Source organism: Metarhizium brunneum, chromosome 2 (genome assembly GCF_013426205.1).
Source record: "Metarhizium brunneum chromosome 2, complete sequence".
NCBI classification, from domain to species: domain Eukaryota; kingdom Fungi; phylum Ascomycota; class Sordariomycetes; order Hypocreales; family Clavicipitaceae; genus Metarhizium; species Metarhizium brunneum.
The window spans coordinates 2,960,980-2,979,302 of NC_089423.1; the positions used below are offsets into that span (position 1 = coordinate 2,960,980).

General features: G+C 52.6%; 7 protein-coding genes across 7 annotated transcripts; 5 read left to right on the plus strand and 2 right to left on the minus strand.

Moving 5' to 3' along the window:
- Positions 1 to 960: 960 nt before the first annotated feature.
- bkdB (2-oxoisovalerate dehydrogenase subunit beta) lies at positions 961 to 2,225 on the plus strand (the record flags this gene model as incomplete). The annotated part of the gene is made up of 2 exons (XM_014691725.1): positions 961 to 2,128; positions 2,188 to 2,225. 2 exons carry the CDS (start codon positions 961 to 963, stop codon positions 2,223 to 2,225), a joined length of 1,206 nt encoding a protein of 401 aa, XP_014547211.1.
- A 460-nt stretch (positions 2,226 to 2,685) lies between these two features.
- Positions 2,686 to 3,935, plus strand: CAP1 (F-actin-capping protein subunit alpha; the record flags this gene model as incomplete). The annotated part of the gene is made up of 7 exons (XM_066130240.1): positions 2,686 to 2,739; positions 2,808 to 2,826; positions 2,884 to 2,999; positions 3,059 to 3,148; positions 3,203 to 3,255; positions 3,312 to 3,449; positions 3,566 to 3,935. 7 exons carry the CDS (start codon positions 2,686 to 2,688, stop codon positions 3,933 to 3,935), a joined length of 840 nt encoding a protein of 279 aa, XP_065986597.1.
- A 1,892-nt stretch (positions 3,936 to 5,827) lies between these two features.
- On the plus strand, positions 5,828 to 6,507 carry G6M90_00g038560 (uncharacterized protein; the record flags this gene model as incomplete). The annotated part of the gene is made up of 3 exons (XM_014691727.1): positions 5,828 to 5,946; positions 6,108 to 6,234; positions 6,325 to 6,507. The coding sequence occupies 3 exons, from the start codon at positions 5,828 to 5,830 to the stop codon at positions 6,505 to 6,507; spliced, it is 429 nt and encodes a 142-aa protein (XP_014547213.1).
- Positions 6,508 to 8,035: 1,528 nt separating this feature from the next.
- Positions 8,036 to 8,944, plus strand: tfa2 (Transcription initiation factor IIE subunit beta; the record flags this gene model as incomplete). Its single annotated transcript, XM_014691728.1, has 1 exon — positions 8,036 to 8,944. One exon carries the CDS (start codon positions 8,036 to 8,038, stop codon positions 8,942 to 8,944), a length of 909 nt encoding a protein of 302 aa, XP_014547214.1.
- Positions 8,945 to 9,493: 549 nt separating this feature from the next.
- Positions 9,494 to 10,409, minus strand: G6M90_00g038580 (uncharacterized protein; the record flags this gene model as incomplete). The annotated part of the gene is made up of 2 exons (XM_014691729.1): positions 9,494 to 10,017; positions 10,151 to 10,409. The coding sequence occupies 2 exons, from the start codon at positions 10,407 to 10,409 to the stop codon at positions 9,494 to 9,496; spliced, it is 783 nt and encodes a 260-aa protein (XP_014547215.1).
- A 2,376-nt stretch (positions 10,410 to 12,785) lies between these two features.
- On the minus strand, positions 12,786 to 13,939 carry Zkscan3 (Zinc finger protein with KRAB and SCAN domains 3; the record flags this gene model as incomplete). The annotated part of the gene is made up of 3 exons (XM_014691730.2): positions 12,786 to 13,505; positions 13,575 to 13,714; positions 13,771 to 13,939. The coding sequence occupies 3 exons, from the start codon at positions 13,937 to 13,939 to the stop codon at positions 12,786 to 12,788; spliced, it is 1,029 nt and encodes a 342-aa protein (XP_014547216.2).
- Positions 13,940 to 17,601: 3,662 nt separating this feature from the next.
- G6M90_00g038600 (uncharacterized protein) lies at positions 17,602 to 17,922 on the plus strand (the record flags this gene model as incomplete). The annotated part of the gene is made up of 1 exon (XM_066130241.1): positions 17,602 to 17,922. One exon carries the CDS (start codon positions 17,602 to 17,604, stop codon positions 17,920 to 17,922), a length of 321 nt encoding a protein of 106 aa, XP_065986174.1.
- Between the last annotated feature and the right edge of the window lie 401 nt (positions 17,923 to 18,323).

Consider the following 18,323-nt stretch of genomic DNA (forward strand, 5'->3'; position numbering starts at 1 on the left):
GATGTCGTGCATACTATGTATCGCAAATACCATGAGCATGTAATTGAATATTGTACAAGCTTCTAGCAGAAGCTGGCTCGCCAGGGTTGAATACCGAATTGTGTATAGTCTGCGGGCAATCAGCTTTACTGCACCCGTGCCATATAGTTACACTTAACCCTGATGCAACAGAGTCCCAATGGCGCATCATTTCCCGGGCTACACCTCGACGATAATGGATAACCTGAGTGCTGTTTGGGTTGATATAATTAGATGCCGACCAACGATTTGTTTAGACCTTGGGGATCTCATATTTTTTACTGTTCTCATTTAATCAGGGGCTCCGAAGGAGGCTCCTTTCCTGCGGTATCCCTTCAGGGTAGCTAATATCCATCGTAACCATGACAGTCGCCATCATTGCTTCAACAACCACTGTATGAAGTGTTCAATACTTGCGGCCATGCGCTTCACCTGATTCTGTCAGGCGTGCGATGATATCAATACATCAATCCATTTCACAAAACTTGTAACAGTCATCGGAGTTTCCCCAGAGCGATCTGGTCAATGCCTCCGAAATGTGGAGGTGGACCTCGTACCAAGGCTCTCCCAGTCCTACGTCATCAATGCCCTGGAAGCCGACTCTCCAATGTTGACATTTGGCTTCAAAATCGCCTACAAAACATCCTTACCAGTGATGATTTTCATTATTTCAATCTATGCCACCTCGTCTTCAATGCCCGACCTTCCAATACACAACACAGCTTATTCATCTTGAATGGCGGCACAAGAGAAGGTACACTGTGGGGCATCCAAAGGCCGTGGCAAGCCGAGTTCGTCAAAGCCGAGTCTACCAGAAGTCTGGGGAACTCTTAGTCTCAGAACAGCCGCATTTGTTCTTCCCCTTCCCCAATCCTTGATCAACCTTTTGCGCTTTTCTGAACCGCCTTCTATTTACGTTGCGGTAGGATTGGTATGCACATCATGAAGCGCCAGGCTGTTTGTCAGTTGCAAAGGGTTGCGGCCTCGTCCAGACCTATCCGGCTCCCCCTCCAGATCGCTCGAGCATATTCGACCCATCCGCCACAAGCACGTCTGAACAAGCCGATAGACTACTCGGAAACGCAATTATTAGCTCACAGCAGCAAGGGACCGGCGCTTGGTAATCACAATGAGATTCCTCCAGAAGTACGGAACGGCGCCACCAGAAAGATGAACCTGTTCCAGGCCATCAACGATGCTCTGGGGATTGCCCTAGCCGAGGACGATTCGGTTGTGGTATTTGGCGAGGATGTTGCGTTTGGAGGAGTGTTTCGTTGCACAATGAAGCTCGCAGAGACGTATGGTGCTGAACGCATCTTCAACACTCCATTGACGGAGCAAGGCATCATGGGCTTCGGTATAGGTCTGGCGGCACAGGGAATGCGACCGGTTGCTGAAATCCAGTTTGCCGACTACGTCTTTCCTGCTTTCGATCAGATTGTCAACGAGGGAGCGAAACTGCGATATCGCGAAGGGGCCACAGGAGTCCACGCCGGCTCATTGACAGTTCGCATGCCCTGTGGTGGCGTTGGTCATGGTGGTCTGTACCACTCCCAGTCACCCGAGAGTCTCTTCACCCATGTCCCCGGATTCCGGGTTGTTATGCCTAGATCACCAATCCAAGCAAAGGGCCTTTTATTATCAGCTATTCGAAGCAATGACCCTGTGCTCTTTATGGAGCCCAAGATTCTCTACAGAGCTGCCGTTGAGCAAGTGCCCGAAGCTGCCTACGAGCTGCCCCTGTCCAAAGCGGAAGTCGTCAAGGGGGGCGAGGACATTACCGTTATTTCCTATGGTCAGCCCATGTATACCTGCCTATCAGCCATCCAGAAGGCCGAAGAAGACTTGGGCATCTCTTGTGAGCTCATTGATTTGAGGACCGTGTATCCCTGGGACAAGGAAACCGTCTTGGCCAGTGTTCGAAAAACTGGGCGCGTTCTCGTCGTTCACGAGGCAATGGTCAACGCCGGAATCGGTGCCGAAGTGGCTGCAGCTATTCAGGAAGATCCCGAGACCTTTGTCCGGCTGGAAGCTCCTGTGGCACGGGTGGCAGGCTGGAGCATTCACAGCGCCTTGATGTTTGAGAAGTTTAACATTCCAGATGTTGCACGTAAGTTTCTCGTCTTTCTTTATGATGACCTGTGTAAGAATTGTACTAACTATGTACAGGTGTGTACGAAAATATCAAGAAGAGTCTCAATTACTAGACTGTCAAAGCAAAAGAGAACCACCAAAAAAAAAAAGAAAAAAAAAAGAGAAATCATGACGATTATAATTGTACATAGGGCATAGCCGGTGCGGTGTTTTCCGCTTAGGTAGACAATAAATGTTTAAACAGGCGTTCAGTAGTTACGTTGACGCGTAATGCTGTGAGGCAATGTTCATGTTCACCTCGAGGCTTGGAGGCTACGGAGCACTTCAGAGTGGAATTGATAGTACATGGCTGTGGTAGCATTTTGTATGTGGCCAAAAGTACCCGCCCGTCCTCTGGTTCGTGCCTGAGCAGCTCTGTTGCCCCTCGTTCGAGATCCGCCCCGCCTCAGCTGAACCTCCACTCAGACCGCATGCTTCGGCCGAGTCTCCTGCGCAATCCGTTCCCTCTCAACGTACGCCCTTGCATTCCTCCTTGTCAACGGATACGCAGCTGTGGTGCAACCTGTTCGCATCATGTCGCAAGTCGAGACGGTATCCGCCTTCGTGGAGGGAGCTCCTCCCGGCGAGGCAAGTCTCCTCTCCTCACGACAGCTCCTCCAGCGTCGCGTCATCATTATGCTAACTCACTATTGCAGCTCGCCGATGTCATTGCCGGTTCGACCACTCCGAGGCCGCCATATTCGCATAGTTGCTGATTTCAATTCGCTGCAGACATCAAAGCCTTGACGGTTTCTTCTCCAGACATTGTATCCGAGCTCACTCCCGCCTTTGAGAAATACAACGAAGAACAACTGGTCACCGTTAAGCTGCCTGGCAGCAGCCAACCGGTATGAAATTGGTGGATCCTGCGGCCGAGGAACATGATCCGATACTAAGGCGGAAGTAGGTCGTCATCAGTTCACACAACGCCCTTGGCGACGGACGATATTACGACGTAGAAAGCTCATCGAGCTTTGCTGTCGACCACGCAACACAGGCACGTTGACTCGAGGAGGCTTGGGTATTTTTTAATGCTGACCGGGCAGCACAGAAAGCTAGCGCTGTGAAAACCCATGCGATTGAAGGGCCTCAAGTCGACCTAGTGTATGTCATCACTGAGCTGTGTTGGAGTGGAAAGCCCCAGAACTGATAGCGCGCAGTACATCGACACTGAAAGGTCTTTCAGCATATGTCAAGGAGCACTTTCCAAACGCGTCATACGGAGCGTATCCCGTTGAATCCGACTCCAAAGTAGCTATTATTATCGTGGCCAACAAGTACAGCCCAAACAACTTCTGGTACGAGCTCAATGCCATTGATGATGTCCCCATATCTCCGTTCTGTCTTCCGGCAACAAGATCACGGAGGAGTAATCAATTTGCAAAAGCGGTTTCCCGTGACTAATATTTTCTAGGAATGGACGATGGCGATCCCAGTACATATTTGATCCAGCTTCCGGAAGCCTGGAAGGCTCCATCAAGGTCGACGTCCATTATTACGAAGATGGCAACGTCCGCCTGCTTACCAACAAGCCCGTCACGGCTTCAATTACTTCTAGGACTGGGGCCGGAATCGCCAAAGAAATCTCAGCAACGGAGAGGAAGTACCAGGAGGAGCTGAACAAGGGCTTTGTCAACTTGAGTGAAAACGCGTTCAAGTCGCTACGCAGACAGTTGCCAGTAACAAGACAAAAGATTGCATGGGATAAAGTGATGAGCTACAGGCTGGGACAAGATATCGGCGGGGGCAACTCTAAGGGATCCTCCGTCGGATCGATGGGATAGCGCAGCGACTGGAGTGGGTGATGCATTGCATAAACATGTCACGGCAAGACTAAGCTAGTATATCTGCTGAATACATTTTACACTTTCAGAGAAAAAAAAGTACCATCGTATCGGTCATTGTGAGCTCCGTGCCCGGTGCAGAGTTCACATGTCAAGCGCGCAGATGCTAGTGGCCGGAGGGGGTAGGGATCGGACGCGTTAATTGTACCGTGCGTGGAACTGATGTTGACAGACGGCGGTGGCAGAGACGGGAGCAGAGACGGTGACAGAAAAGGCCGAAGATGCAATACACCCACTCACGCACCGAAAACAGCGCTTTACGTGCTCTCCTCTACCAGAGCCGATTGCATGTATGTGTTCGTTCGGTGTTCGGAAGTTGCCTCGGGATGTGTCGCCCGCCACCTTGGCCTCTCACTCCACACATCCGTCGAGTCGTGGCAGCTTTCCCCAGATGTGACAAGAGGAAATCCGGGGGTGAATGGGGATACCAGTCGTAATTCAAAGTGATGGAAAAAGATGGGCCAACACATTGCTGCCACATGTTACGGAGTAGTAATATATGAATCGAAATTGGCGCACGCCATGACCACGGCCCGAGTCTCTGTGTCCTCCATCGTTGGCGGGGCCGCGTACCGTGATTCCCGACTGGAATCTGCATCCATCTGTTCCTCTGTAGATGAGTGCTCCGAAGGACGGCATGGCAGCGTGTTCGACTCCATCGCTTGGCATCACGTAATGTCTGGTGCAGCGGGGTGCATGGCAGAGGCAATCAGCTTGTCGGAGTCGGCCATGGCTTTCCGTGGTCAGAAACCGAACAGAGCCGCCAGCATTTCGGAACTGGGTTAGGTGGGGCAGGGCGACACGGAAAGCAGAGGCGGCCCGTGAAAATCCAAGCAGACTCGACTCGATTCGACTTGGCTGGGGGGGCTGCAGGCAGATGGAAGCTGACTTGGACCAGACGGCCTGTGGCCCGGGATAGTAATGCTGACGAGACCGCAATGGGACATGGTGTATTTGGAACGGGCCTTTGGACGGACAAGACGACATGTGAGTGTCGCGGGACTTGGCCAGACGAAGCGAGTGTTGTCTGGTCTGGTGTATTTTAACAGGACCTCCGGAGGAACCAGCGGCGCCTATCGACAGCCTCGCGGTACATGTCGACGGTAGTCAGGACACTCCTGAGTCCGTAGCGGAGCACTGCCTCTGCCTGGTACTTACTAAGTAGGTGACATCTGGAAGCTGCGTAAGTACTTACCAGGCCAGACACCGGAAATTTTAGCACCGGCCTCTGTCCATCTCTTTCCCAGGGCGCCGAGTATTTTTTTTTTTTGTTGCTGGGGTCTGCGCGAGTGACGCACGAATCAAAAACGTTGAGCAGTAATTTTGAAGCAGGCTATTGGCCAACGCCGCGGGTTCCATGGATCCTCCGACTGGGACGGAAGTTGGAGGACCGGGTGGTGCCAGCATCCAGACAGGCCAGGCTGGCTGTCCGTCAACCTACAGGCCGCCCTCCCACTGACATCTGGACGTCTGGACATCTGGGCCGCGCTGAGGCCACCATAGAAGATTGAACCCAGTGCCATCACTGTGTGTGCCTGGTGCATTCTGGAGACGCCGACCCTGTTGCCGATAGTCAATTGGACCGGGACCCTATTACCATCAAGACGCTCGCTTTCGGGGGTCGCCATTGCCTGCTCCTGGACCTTCTCTCGTCTTCCTCTCCACACCATCTTGATTCCATCCTCGATTTCCCTCCGCCTCTCACGGGTTTCTTTGTACGAGCGCGTTGACGGCGTTTGATCCCCTGGTTTTGCCATTTCCTGTCGATTCCCTTGTTTGCAGACCGAGCCACCTCCCGTTGCGCTTCCGCCGCAAACCACCCGCCGCCCACCATGTCGTCTACCGTCGAGCTTACCTACCAAGATGTTGCTGAGCACAACACCAAGAAGGACATCTATGTCGTGATCCATGACAAGATCTACGACTGCACTCAATTTGTTGATGAGCACCCGTACGTCATTGCTGCCCTTGGGAGCAACCCCTTTTTTGTCGGACCACAGTCCTACCTACCAAAAACAAGTGCTGCGCTGTTTGGACGGACATGATTTCGCCCGCTTACCCAGTGCATATCCCCATTGACAAATGAACCACGAGCTAATAATGTCATGGTAGTGGTGGCGAAGAAGTTTTGCTCGACTGCGCCGGCCAGGATGCCACCGAGGCCTTTGAGGACGTTGGCCACAGTGACGAGGCTCGCGAGACCTTGGATAAGATTCAAGTCGGTGTCCTGAAGCGACAGGTACGCTCCCCCCAACCCCGAGGCCACATTTCGTGTCTCAACTGCAAGATATGCGTTGGACAAAGTCGCTCATGAACTATGTCTTTGCAGCCCGGTGATCCTGCCCCCAAGGCCGCCCCCCCTACCTCATCCGGTGCCAACTCAGGCAACAGCGACAGCACTGGCGTGGGCATCGGTGTCTACTTCATCATCCTCATCGGCGGTGCTCTGGGCTACCTCGGTTTCCAGTACATGGCCAAGCAGCAGCAGGCTCAGCAGGCTGGTGCCGCATAAATGCTCCTTTGCTTTTTATACATTTTCAACAATGATGAATTCCTCGTAATGCTCTTGAGGCTGGCCTTGTCCCTTGCAAGCGACGATTGGTTGGCGACGGAGAGGGGTACGAAAGATTTTTTATGAAAGGGAGTTAAAGTTGAGGAGGGGAAGTCCCGTTGAGACGTCCGGTAGCGTTTCTATGCAATGGCTCGCCCCCTAGAAGAAGACTCGTCTTCGTGGGGACGGCTGACGGCGGGCAACTTGGAAATGCGGTCCAGCACTGTCTTTTTTAGAGGCTGGGGTCTATTTGTACTCGGTTAAATGGTAGATATTGTCCACTGGGCCAGTCTTCTCTATAGAATTATAATCAAGGTTTTGTAAACAGCTCGCTTCTTTCTCTGCACAGGCGGGGCGCAGGTAGCCACCATGCAAACCTGTTTGCATGTCGCAACAGTCGGCTCTTCTTTCAATGTTCCGTTCTAAACTGAGAGAGAACCATGCAACAGGTCTGCTCATGTTCCACAACGCGCAAAACCTGGTGGTTCGATTGCACCAATCCCAACTCGCGGAAATCACATGTCACTCATTCGTCCGGGACCATCATTGCATGTACGCAGTACTCCGTACTCCGTACCTGCTTGTAAATGACATGGCCAGACGCCAAATCAAATGACGGGCCCCATCTAAAACCTGGGCTTTTTTCCCTGCCAAAATCATATGAAACAAGACTGATTTCAAATGAACAGGATTGGCCCATGGCAGCAAAGGCATGGATTGGTCCAGCTGGACCGAGTAGCAGATGTTTGTTGCACATAAATATCTGGCATTTTTCACACATTTGAGTGGCATCTAAGGGTGTTGAGATGGGCCGCTTTCTAAGTCACCCAGTCATCCATGATCTCCATGATCCTCGTCGGGAAATTTAACCCTACGCGGCGGCTATACAAGCGGGGGTTAGTCACAGCTGATTTGTTTCAAAATCGGCCAAGACGATGCGTTTATTCACAGGGACGCTGCTTACACTCCCAGGCTATGATAAGCAAGGCGTCCGACCCGGCGCACCCCCTGTTTCTTTTTTATTTCCTGCAGCCTCTTTTGTCAATTCAGTCGTGAGTTCGAGAGGCGTTCAGTGTTCGGAACAATGCCAAGGGTCGAGATGTCACGCCATTCAAGCAACGCCACATGTTCTTGCAGGAATGCACAAGGTACAAAACAAGTAGCAGAATTTCTGCTGCAACAAAGGTTGAGTTTGACTCCAAATTTTTGGCTACTCTTCTGAATGCGCCTGCGCAGAATAAGCTTTCTTGGTGAGTGAGACGGGCATGGCGGTAGTGCAGGATGTGGCCTTGAATCACGCACCAATCAGCGTGCAGAATCAACTAGCGGCCTCGAACCTCAAGACTTGACTTTCCAAGCACACATGCAGTCATCAGCGATCTCTTCCTTCTTCCCTTCACGGCCCCTTCATCTCCGTCGCCCAACCCCACGACCTCTATCGAAGCGCCGCCACTTCTCCATCTCGAGGCCCTTCCACTCATTGCCCACCATGTCCTCATACCTGGAGAAGCAGTCCTCTGCCTTCCGCGGCACGCTGGCCTCGGCGGCCGCGAAGCTCTCGAACCCTTCCAGCACGAGCGCCGGCAAGGCGACGTCGCTGGCGCCCCCGTCCCCCTCGCCATCCGCCGCATCGGACAGCACCACGCCCACGGCCAAGAGGAAGCGCGATCTGGCGCCCGAGGTGCCGTTTTCTCAGCCCCAGCTGACGGGGTACGGTGCCGAAGTCAAGACGCAGATGGCCTTTGCGGTGGAGTATCTCAAGAAGAAGGGCGAGCCCAAGAGCATCACCGAGATCATCGACCACCTCAGCCTGCGAGGCTACTCGGAGGAGCACAAGCGGGAGCTGACGGAAGGACTGAGGGGCCACCCGCGCGTGGACTGGAAGCCAGACGCCAGCCTGAGCGAGCAGACATGGAAGACTGGCATGTACTCGTACCGCCCCATCATCCTCAACGTCAAGGACGGCACATCTCTCCTGGCGTACCTGCAGCGCAAGACGGACGCCTCGGGCGTTTCGGTCAAGGACCTCAAGGACGGCTGGCCTGACTGCGAGGAGACGCTGGCGTCCCTGGAGAAGCAGCACAAGGTCCTCGTCGTCCGCACCAAGAAGGACAACTTCCCCCGCTACGTCTGGGCCGACGACCCGTCGCTGCACAACTCGGTCCAGCCCGAGTTCCAAGTCATGTGGCACCGCGTCCCCATCCCCAGCGTCGACGACATGCACCGCAAGCTGGTCAACGTTGGACAGAAGCCCACCAGCGAGGACCCGCTCAAGATTCAGCAAGCGGCGGGAAACAAGCCCAAGGTGCAGAAGAAGAGGGCGAGCAAGAGGACGGGAAAGGCGACAAATGTGCACATGGCACATTTATTGCAGGATTTCAGTCACATACGGCGATGAGTGGCCATTGTTACATCATCGGCCCTCCTGCCCCCCTTTTTTTTCGGGGAATCTTGTTTCTTCTTTTTTTGATACTGTACAATTCAAATGTACTGAGTCTTTGGATTACGGCGTTTCTAACAAGGTTCCGGTGGCGAGTCGACAAAAAATAAAGAGAGAGGGAGACTCTGGGGAATTTTTTTTCTTTTAATACAGGACATGGCTAAATTGGAAGCGCAGATAGCAGCATTTTATCGGCGTTTGGGACCACGGATTCGAAAAACTGTGGTGGAGCATATTATATCCTTTTTGCGTCTAGCACGGACTTATACACCTAATTCCATCTTGAAGGATCTTGAAGTTTGCACGGTGACTTTGTCCATTGTCGGGCGTGAAAGGCTATGGTCTCGTGTGCATCTAGCAACTGCTGTCGTCAATATGTGTGACGGATGCTGCCGTTGAGAGCCATTCTCCAGCGCCATCAGTTCTACAATTTCTGTCAGTCGCTTTATTGTCTGGGATGCCTCCTCGGGGTATTTTTCAAATCTCCTCACGACACTCGCCATGACATTAATCATTGTCCCACGGCTTGCTCAAAACACGCGCGTTCTCCGCCCATATCCGCTCAAACAGCTTTTCGAACACCTCTTGCTCCTGGTACCCACCGACCTTGTACTTTCCCAACACCGTTACGCATGGCACTGCCTCGACACCCTTCTCCTCCACGGCTGCCTCCGCCTCGTCGTCTACAAACCGTCCGTTGTCGTCATCCCGCAGGTCTGACCGAACGACATCTGCGGGCAAACCTGCCGTCTCGCTACCCAAGCTGACCAGGACGTCTTCGTCTGAGATGTCCTTCCCGTCCAGGAAGTGGCTCCGGAACAAGGCCTCTACAACTCGTGCTTGGGCTGCGGGTCCACGGCGGCGGAGAATGTTGGCGATGAGGATCTGCGAGGCGCGCGTCGGGCCGGTGTCGCCTGTGACGGAGAATTTGAGGCCGTAGTGTGCGCCGACGGCGCTGACACGGTCAAGATGCGGCTGAAATTTGCCAGGGCCGCCAGCCATTTCGTCGTATAGCGCGATCTTGCCACATTCTGACCCCCCTCTGTCAGTGGTGTTCAATAGTTTTTCATTGGCATGGAGAGACTGGCGATATGTAGAAGGATGTTTTGGGAAAGATCAGACGGGTCTGGGTGGAAGTGGATGGAGAGCATATAGTAGACGTACTGGTCTTGAACAACGGATTCAAGCAAAATGATCGCCATACGACCTCAAACTCAACCTGCGGGTGCTTGGACTCAAATTTCTTCATGGCAGCCTCAAGACTGCGCTTCTCAATCCAGCACCATGGACATAAGATGTCTGAGAACAGTTCGATGGGCACGAGCAGCCGCTCCGCCCGGTTAGGGGAGGGCATCGAGACAGGTTTCCCCAGGGCGGTGGCGGTCTGCGGTAAATCCAGTCTGTCAAGTTGAGAGACGGCCATGTGGTACACCGATGTATCTCTGGTCTGGAAGGATACACCGTAATCACTTCTCTCAACGTGGCGGCTTCAGCAAACGGGAACGGGAACGGGCCCTCGGAAGTATAACGGCTCGGCTAGTCGAAGGTGGGATAAAATCGAGTGAGGCTTTCACAGGACTCCTGGCATATACTTGAACAAAAAAGCCGCCCAGCAGCTTTTCAACACGCAAATGATGGAAATAGGGGCCGGCGTCTCGGTCTCGCCTGTCAGTGGCAAGTTCGAAGCGACTGGTGTACGGGCTGCTGGTCGTTGATAGAAAACAAGAACCGAAGGTTCCTCTCCACCCCGGCGCCAGGACTTATACACCCATCAGATTTTTTTGTCCGTCACGCTGTCCCAGTTGAAATTTGAGGAGAAGCCTCCGTCCAAGCTAAGTAATCATTATTTCCACAATGCAGTGCCGGCAGGACCCCAGCAGAAATGGCATGGCTGGCGGGTTTTAGTCTGGCGGGCGTTGGATTTGTATTTGCTGGACAAGGGACTCTGGATTAGTGATCAGTAATCATGGTGCAGCAGACCATGCAGACGACAAGAGTTGTCATGTTTTCTCGGGGCCCTCTTTTCCCGTCATGGAGGGGTAGTAGGCTAGCGGCATTCTGATGCGACAGTCTTTGGACCAGGACCATATCAAGAAAGATGGCGGAATCCAGGATGGAAATTGCAGCGTACCAGACTCGATGACAACATTGAAGTAGCTATGCGTGCGCACAGTTACAGATGGAGAGTACTTAAGTATGGTTCACTCTGAGGGGAACTTATATTGCGCAGGCGACTTCGGCGCTCGTTTGGAAGGAGCCTCCCTTGTCCACCGCCACTCCGCCCCTCTTGCCGCTTATTGTCTGTTCCGCGGCTACAGCGCAGCAGCCACGTCATTCCCCGGCCAAATACATAATCAGAACTCAATATTGTCAGAAGCTATGCCGGTTTCGAGCTGCACCGCTCTTTTAAGTTTTGAATGGTCCCATTTTCCCCAGACGCCTTCATCTCATGCCCGATAAGCCGTGTCGATGCGTCCACCTGACCATGTGTCATGGCCAGGAACGTAGATTTACATGCTCCTACAAAGTCTCCGGTATTCCCTACAAAAGCACCTTGCGGCAAGCGCTTTAGTGTCCACTTAGGTAGGCCAGCCGGAATCTATATTGTTTTTTCTTCTTTCCTTCTTTCCTTCTTCCGCACCAAGTAGACTCGAGGAGGGCCTATATTGGAAACCAAGGTCGATGCCACGCACTCCGGATAGTTGTTTAGGAAACAAGTGACAGGTAATCATAATTCATGGCTAAACGTGCGCATAAAACAAGACACCATCCATCCCTCTCTGAGTCTTTCCAACGAATCATGCAGCCAGACCATCCATTTCACTCAGAGCATGTGGCTGCATGCATGTCGATGCCGGAGCAGCTCCTATTGGGTACATAGCCCGAATGTGACGAATGCCCACATGCATGCATGTATGTAAGCACCTAACGTCAAGCCAGAGAGTGACACTGGTAATCCACGTCCTCACTCGTCTCTGGTCTACGAGTCATGTCTCGAGCTTCATACTGTTCAATTTTATCCTTCTAGCCCTTCTAATGCTCCTTGTGGGCGGCTCCTGATAAATGATCCACTCTGGCTGGCACAATAGTTTGTCAAGTGGGATTTATTAAACATAATGGCGACGAATTCATCTATGATTTGGTGTGTCCAACACCTCTTGGTACTCGGGTAAAATCCATTCCCTGTCCCAAGTCTACATACAAATAAGGAATATAACAATGATGTGCGCCCTCTTCTCGGATTCCACCAGTCCCTGATGACGCCTGCCTAGCCTCCTGCTAGAAAATTCGCCTGCATCCTAACGCACCCTCGCAAGTCTCGTATCTGTCATGCCAGATGGAAGCACATGAGTTAAAAAAAAAAGAAACTGAATCAATGGCAACGTCACTCGTCGTCCCTATGTAATCGGCCGCTGCCGCTCTACCGGGCTGAGCATAAACAAAAGGAAAAAAAAACAGATACAAACGTAAGCCGAAGAGCCAGAAATTCATCAAAACAATGATGACATAACTGTGTAATTAGTCGGAGAGGGATTGAGTCGCAGGGCACCCGTCCGCCCATTGCAAACAATTCGATATGAGCACGGCAAAACACTCCCAGTATCTTTGCTGAGTGTGTGAGAGAGAGAATAGCTTCGCCACTTGCTGCGAACCGGGACCCAAAATGCCGTCTCTCCTTGGAATAATCTATTGGTGTGTCGTGGGTGAAATAAACGATAAGGGTATCAATGGACCGTTGCCGGTCCCCGTGTATTTGACTGTTCCATTATTCAACAACCTCGAGCTATAAATAGGCCACCTAAGCCATATGTACTAGCCCGGGTTCAGCGCTTTGAGGTCGACGCATCTGGGCTGACGCGTTGTAATACATTTGTCCCATCGCCGCGTTTTGAGGATATGTGTCTGGTTCGGGATACACATAACTTCCTGCTCCCTGAGATGGCGACGGAACATGCGATGGTGACTGCCAACCAACGCTGCTCATGTGAGGGCTGCCTCCGGAACTACCGGGCTGGTGCTGCTCAACACTCGGTTCCAAAGTGGGCGGCGGTCCATAACTCGTTGGATGCGACGTGGGCCTCATTCCTCCGCTGGTATACCCGTTGGACGCTGCTGAATTTGGGCTTCCTACCCGTAGATGTGGTGGAAGTCCATTTTGCTGCAGATATTGAAATTCACCGGGATGTCGGTTCACGTTGGTCGCTGTAGTCATATCCATGCTGGGAGACATGGACATCGTGCGGTGGCCTGGAGAAGGCGTAGTTAGGGGCGACCCATGACTTGACAAATGGTCTCCCTCGGAACGTGCTCTTGTTGCCTTTTGTGCTTTGGATGCTGCCAAGGCGGCTGCCGTGGCTGCCGCCGCTTCCTCAATTGTTCCGCTGTGGTGATTTTGATGTCGAGTCAAGGTGGTTCGGCGCGTGAAAGTTTTTTGACAATCGGCGTAGGGGCATTTATAGGGTCTGTTGCCCGTGTGGGTGCGTCTGTGACGGGCAAGAGAGCTGCTATCGCTGAAACGCTGTTTGATAGTTTAGCAAAATGGTCAAAAGAAGAAGAAAACCGCACGCAAGTTCCAAATCCCACTTACCTTGGCACAGATTTCGCAATGATGGGGCTTCTCTCCTGTGTGGACGCGTTTGTGAACTGTGAGGGCAGATCTTTGAATAAACTGCTTGCCACATTCAGGATAATCGCAAACATGTGGTCTCAAGCCGGTATGGATTCGTTCTGTCATCTGCATTAACTCGGCGATTCCTCAATTATGATTCAATATCTCCGCTTACCGTGTCGTGCAAGATCGCTTCGACGAGCAAAACTTTTGCTGCAAGTGGCGCATAGGAATGCCTTTGCCGGCTGAGGAGAAGGCTGATTGTGCTGGGGCATCTGGTGCATGGTCATGCCATGGACCGCGCCCATAGCTCCTGGCATATCTGGAAAGTTGGGTAGAGACATTTGAGCTGGCATCGTATTGGGCATGTGCATAGATGCTTGCATTGTCCCTGGAGAGGCATATGACCTTGCGATGCTATGGGCTGTGGAATACGAGGAATGCTCAGACATATGAGGAGAAACTGAGCGCTCCATACCGTGTTCTGGTTTGACAAGTGAGAGGTGAGGATGGTGGTAATCGGCGTGAGCTCCGACAAAATGTTGCTGCTGGTAATGGTGCGCAAGTGAGCCTACTTTATTATTCAGCATGTTCGTCACATCCATTGCCTTGCGGCACGCCTCGAGATTGCTTCACGGCTCAGTCTGCCGCGTATGTTGGTTAGTCACTGATTCCACTGAAGTCAACACTATGAAGCAGAATGATTCACTCACGCGAAGACAGCCAAAATGATGTCCCACAGCACAGAGCCAATGATTGAAGGCAAAAACAATGAGCAACTATCAATGTCAGAATTGGCTTGGAAACAAGGCGCAAGAAACTTCAGCACCAGTGACAGCAAGTTGAGCACCACAGATTTAAAGCTCCTGGTTAAACTTGTACAAAGTATGTCTGTATCAAAGGACAAGAGCAATGACGCCAAAAGCATGAAAATCACCTATGTCGTTGGGCACTCTGCAGTCTGACCGTCGCCCTTGCATAAGTCAAGAATGGTGCTGGAGTCCTTGTAACGCAGATAGGAAATAATGGCAACGCTTACCGGCTAGCACAACGATACCCTTCTACTTTTGATCAAATAGTACGGCACGGTAGTTGGAAGATCGGGAGGCCGTCAAAAAATAAGCTGGCCTCGTCGTCTTTCTGAAATGAGCCAAGAACGCAACCGTGATATATCTTCCGCTCGTAATTCGTGCTGAAGACCCTACCGGTCACTCAAGGACGGCAGAAATCGTACCGTACCTGCTTTGCCGAGAAAGCGGCCGAAAGAGCAGCTCACAGGTCTGGCAATCTCTCGAGGCGAAATATCAAATCCCTTTCGCAATGTACGCGGTGCGGCAGCGGCGAATTCTCCAAGTCTGGCCGGCGAGGGGGGCTCAGCAGCTTATTCTCGCTGGTTTTCACCAAAACGGGTAGTGCGAGAGTGTCGATGGACGACGATATCGTGGCTAGGAGAGACAACAACTATGTGCTGCACGCGGATGCACAATGTTTCTTCGGAGTACCGTGAGACGCAAGGCCGGCTCGAAATTTTTTGCCCTCTACTTTTCGGGAGCGAGAAGATCAAAGTACCGTACGACTCTTGGGCGGAAATTCTTGGGAATATGAAGTCGATGCGCGACGCTAGGGTCACAGAGCGGTCGACGGAGGATGATCTGCGATTTTACACGCCAGACGATTAGTTTGGTCGCAATATAGGAGTCGAAAGCGGGAGCACGCGGTAACAAGAGAAAGAGAAAAGAAGAGAGAAAAGAAGAGAGAAAAAAAAGGCCCTGTGGCAGAGAAAAATTGCAAAAGATTGCGAGAATCGCAAGGCGCCAATGGCCCACGATGTAATGGCCGAGTGCAGGGTCGAGAAAATGCACAAGCTGAAATGAATGCGAATGTGGTGGTAATGACGCGGGTAGGGGCCCAGCGTCGTGCTGGACTCTTTCTGGATCGATGCCAGTACCGGCGTACGTTTAGGGGCCGAACCTTTTGTTGAAAGTTGCAAAGACCCACATCCACCAGAGACTTAGCAAAAGAAAGGAAGGGGCTCTCCAACGCCAGGGACTGGGGAATGAATGAATGGATGGATGGATGAATGCGATGCGTCACAGGGCAGCTGCAGCCATCAAGTACGGAGTACCACCCGGGCACTTGCAACCTTGCACACACACGCTTGGAGGCTCCGGACGAGACCCAGTGACAATACGTCAACCAAGACCAGACGTTTGTGGCCGGGACTGCAGCTGCAATGCTGGATCCTCCCGAGGCAATTGGCTACTGGGCGCTGAGTATGGAGAACGGACTGTTCGCACGTCGGTAGCCAGGCGTACCAGTCAGTCGGCTCCTCCACCAGCCAACTTTAGAAGTGGATTGTGGAATTGGCCGGGGGCCGCGCGACACCAAGAGAAGCCAAGGCCCTAGACCCAAGGCGCAGGGAAGAGACGCAAAGCCGGAGGGCACCGGGCGGGAAGAGATGGCAATGAAAAATAAAGGCAGAAATGGAGACACAATATTCCAATCCAGCGCAAGGATGAGCCCTGTTGTCGGTCGGGCAATATCGACCAGAGGCCAGTATGGACACACGACTTGGGGAGACAGGGACGATGCCAGCAAGTGGACAAGGAAAGACACCGGCAGCGCCGATGGAGACGGTGTTATCGTTCCTCAACTGCGAAACAGAAATGCCAAGTGCGCCGATGGCGTTGACAGTGACGGTGTAGTGACACGCATGTACTTAAATGCTTTTGATGCGGCAGACGAACATCAAGAATGGATGCCGAGATCACTTGAGCTCTGGCGATGCACCAGCAGAGGTGGCGGGAAATGGCAGCAGAAGCCAACAGGAATAGGGGCGACGAGGAGCATCGCCAACTTACAACAACTATGTGCCACGGAGAGGGTCGAGCGGGAAACTGGCGGCGTCAACCAGGGACGTTTGTTGTCTTTGCCCCCAACTTGATACTCTTGGGAGTAGGACGCCTCGAGTTTGTCGATGACTGTCGGCGCTATTTGGGAGTCTTTGCGTGTGGTCGGTGTGCAATGTGCTGTGTGCGCGCGCAAGCAAAGAGTATATCCCATGCGTGTGTATTTGTATAGCAGTTCAGATGAATCGACAAACAGCCTTTGCGAGTGAGTTTGGACTGGCAGAGGTCCTCACGGAACCAGACGAGGAGAGTAGTCAATTGGTTCCGCCGTGTACGGCCGGTACGTGTTGATGCGTTCGGCAGAGCCGCTGTAAGCTGAACTGTATAATGGAGGGATCCCAGCTGAGGCGAATGAGACAACGGGGTCACCGGACGTCTCTATTTGCGAGTCTTGGGGTCTGTGTTTGACCGTGGACAATTCTCGGAGACTGCCTGATAGACGCGTGGTCGCGTATAAGTTGGCAGAAATACGCCGCAAAACAAGACGACTCAATGAGTTGAGATACGGGTCGGGTCTGCACTCGAGAACGGTGCTCAGGGCAAAGGCTCGTGTATCAACCAGACTGAGCTGTGCGGTTGTAATTGCGAGCTCGGATGTGGTTGAAGTTGGAGATGAAGTTGAGGGAGAGTGCAGGAAGGCCCAAGCTGCCTATGTACTCCGGACCAGCTTCGACCATATGCTTGGAGCTTGGAGCTTTTGGACGGGGCCCAGGCTTTCCACTCGAGAACTCGAGAGAAGGCAAAGAAGAAATAATAATAATCATAATAATAATAATGATAATAAAGCAACCCCCCGCGTCAAAAAGCATCATGGAAACACGATCCAAAATAGATTTCGGAGGGGCTTGATGGTCTGGAGCAAGGGGGGGTGCGGGTTCGCTGGGCTTGGGAGTGTGCGTCTGCCTGCCTCTGGGTACTTTACGCAGTACGGAGTACTCTGCCTGCCTACCACAGTAGTAGGAGGTCCAAGTCGGAACCTGAGAGAGGTACGGCACTACTATTATGGGCATGGCTGCATTTGGGCTTGGACATGAATGCGAGAAATACAAGACATCAACCGGGGGGCAAAACGCAGGCGTGGAATGGGGCTTTCCAAGATGGGCGACGAGATAGTTACTGTTTCCTACTCCATGCATTGCCTCGGTGAAGGATACATCTGGGTCATGGACTACAGACAACACAGCATAGCCGGCAGAAGAGAATGCCGTCAGTTTCGGAGTCTTCCGGATGAACCTTCTTTCGACGGTTGGGCCATGAGGCTTGGCATATTTCTAACCACCGTCGAGATCGGTAGTGCTAGGCAGGGAGAAGCTTCGTGGTTCCCTCCCAAGAACTGTGGAATGGTTCATTCCCGAACGCCAGACTTCACTGTCGAATTGAATCTACCAGTGGCCTTGGAAGTTTTCAGCCAGTGTTGATGCATTTCGGAGCGCGAGAACTGGCCCAATGCCGATCATACAAGCCTTGAACCACGAGTCCACGACTCCAATGTCCATCTCAAGCCTCCATGACAGCTCCGATACTTGCCATGAACCGTGCCCGGCTCGGCAGGCACGTACATACATCAGAAACATGAATAACCGCAGGGACGGGGAATGGGGCAGAAGTGACGTCTGATGCCACGCCTCATGTTGCTGCTGGCGCCCATTTGGCCATGACACACCCCATCACACCCATGGCACCCATTCTGCCACCAACGCCTCATTCCCACGCCCCTGGGCACTTGTGGCCTCTGCTCAGCGAAAGCCGAACTTGGGCTGGTCCCCTCCCCGCAGCCCCTGTCTGGGCCCTCTTGTCCTGATGTCGTGGGGATGCATGG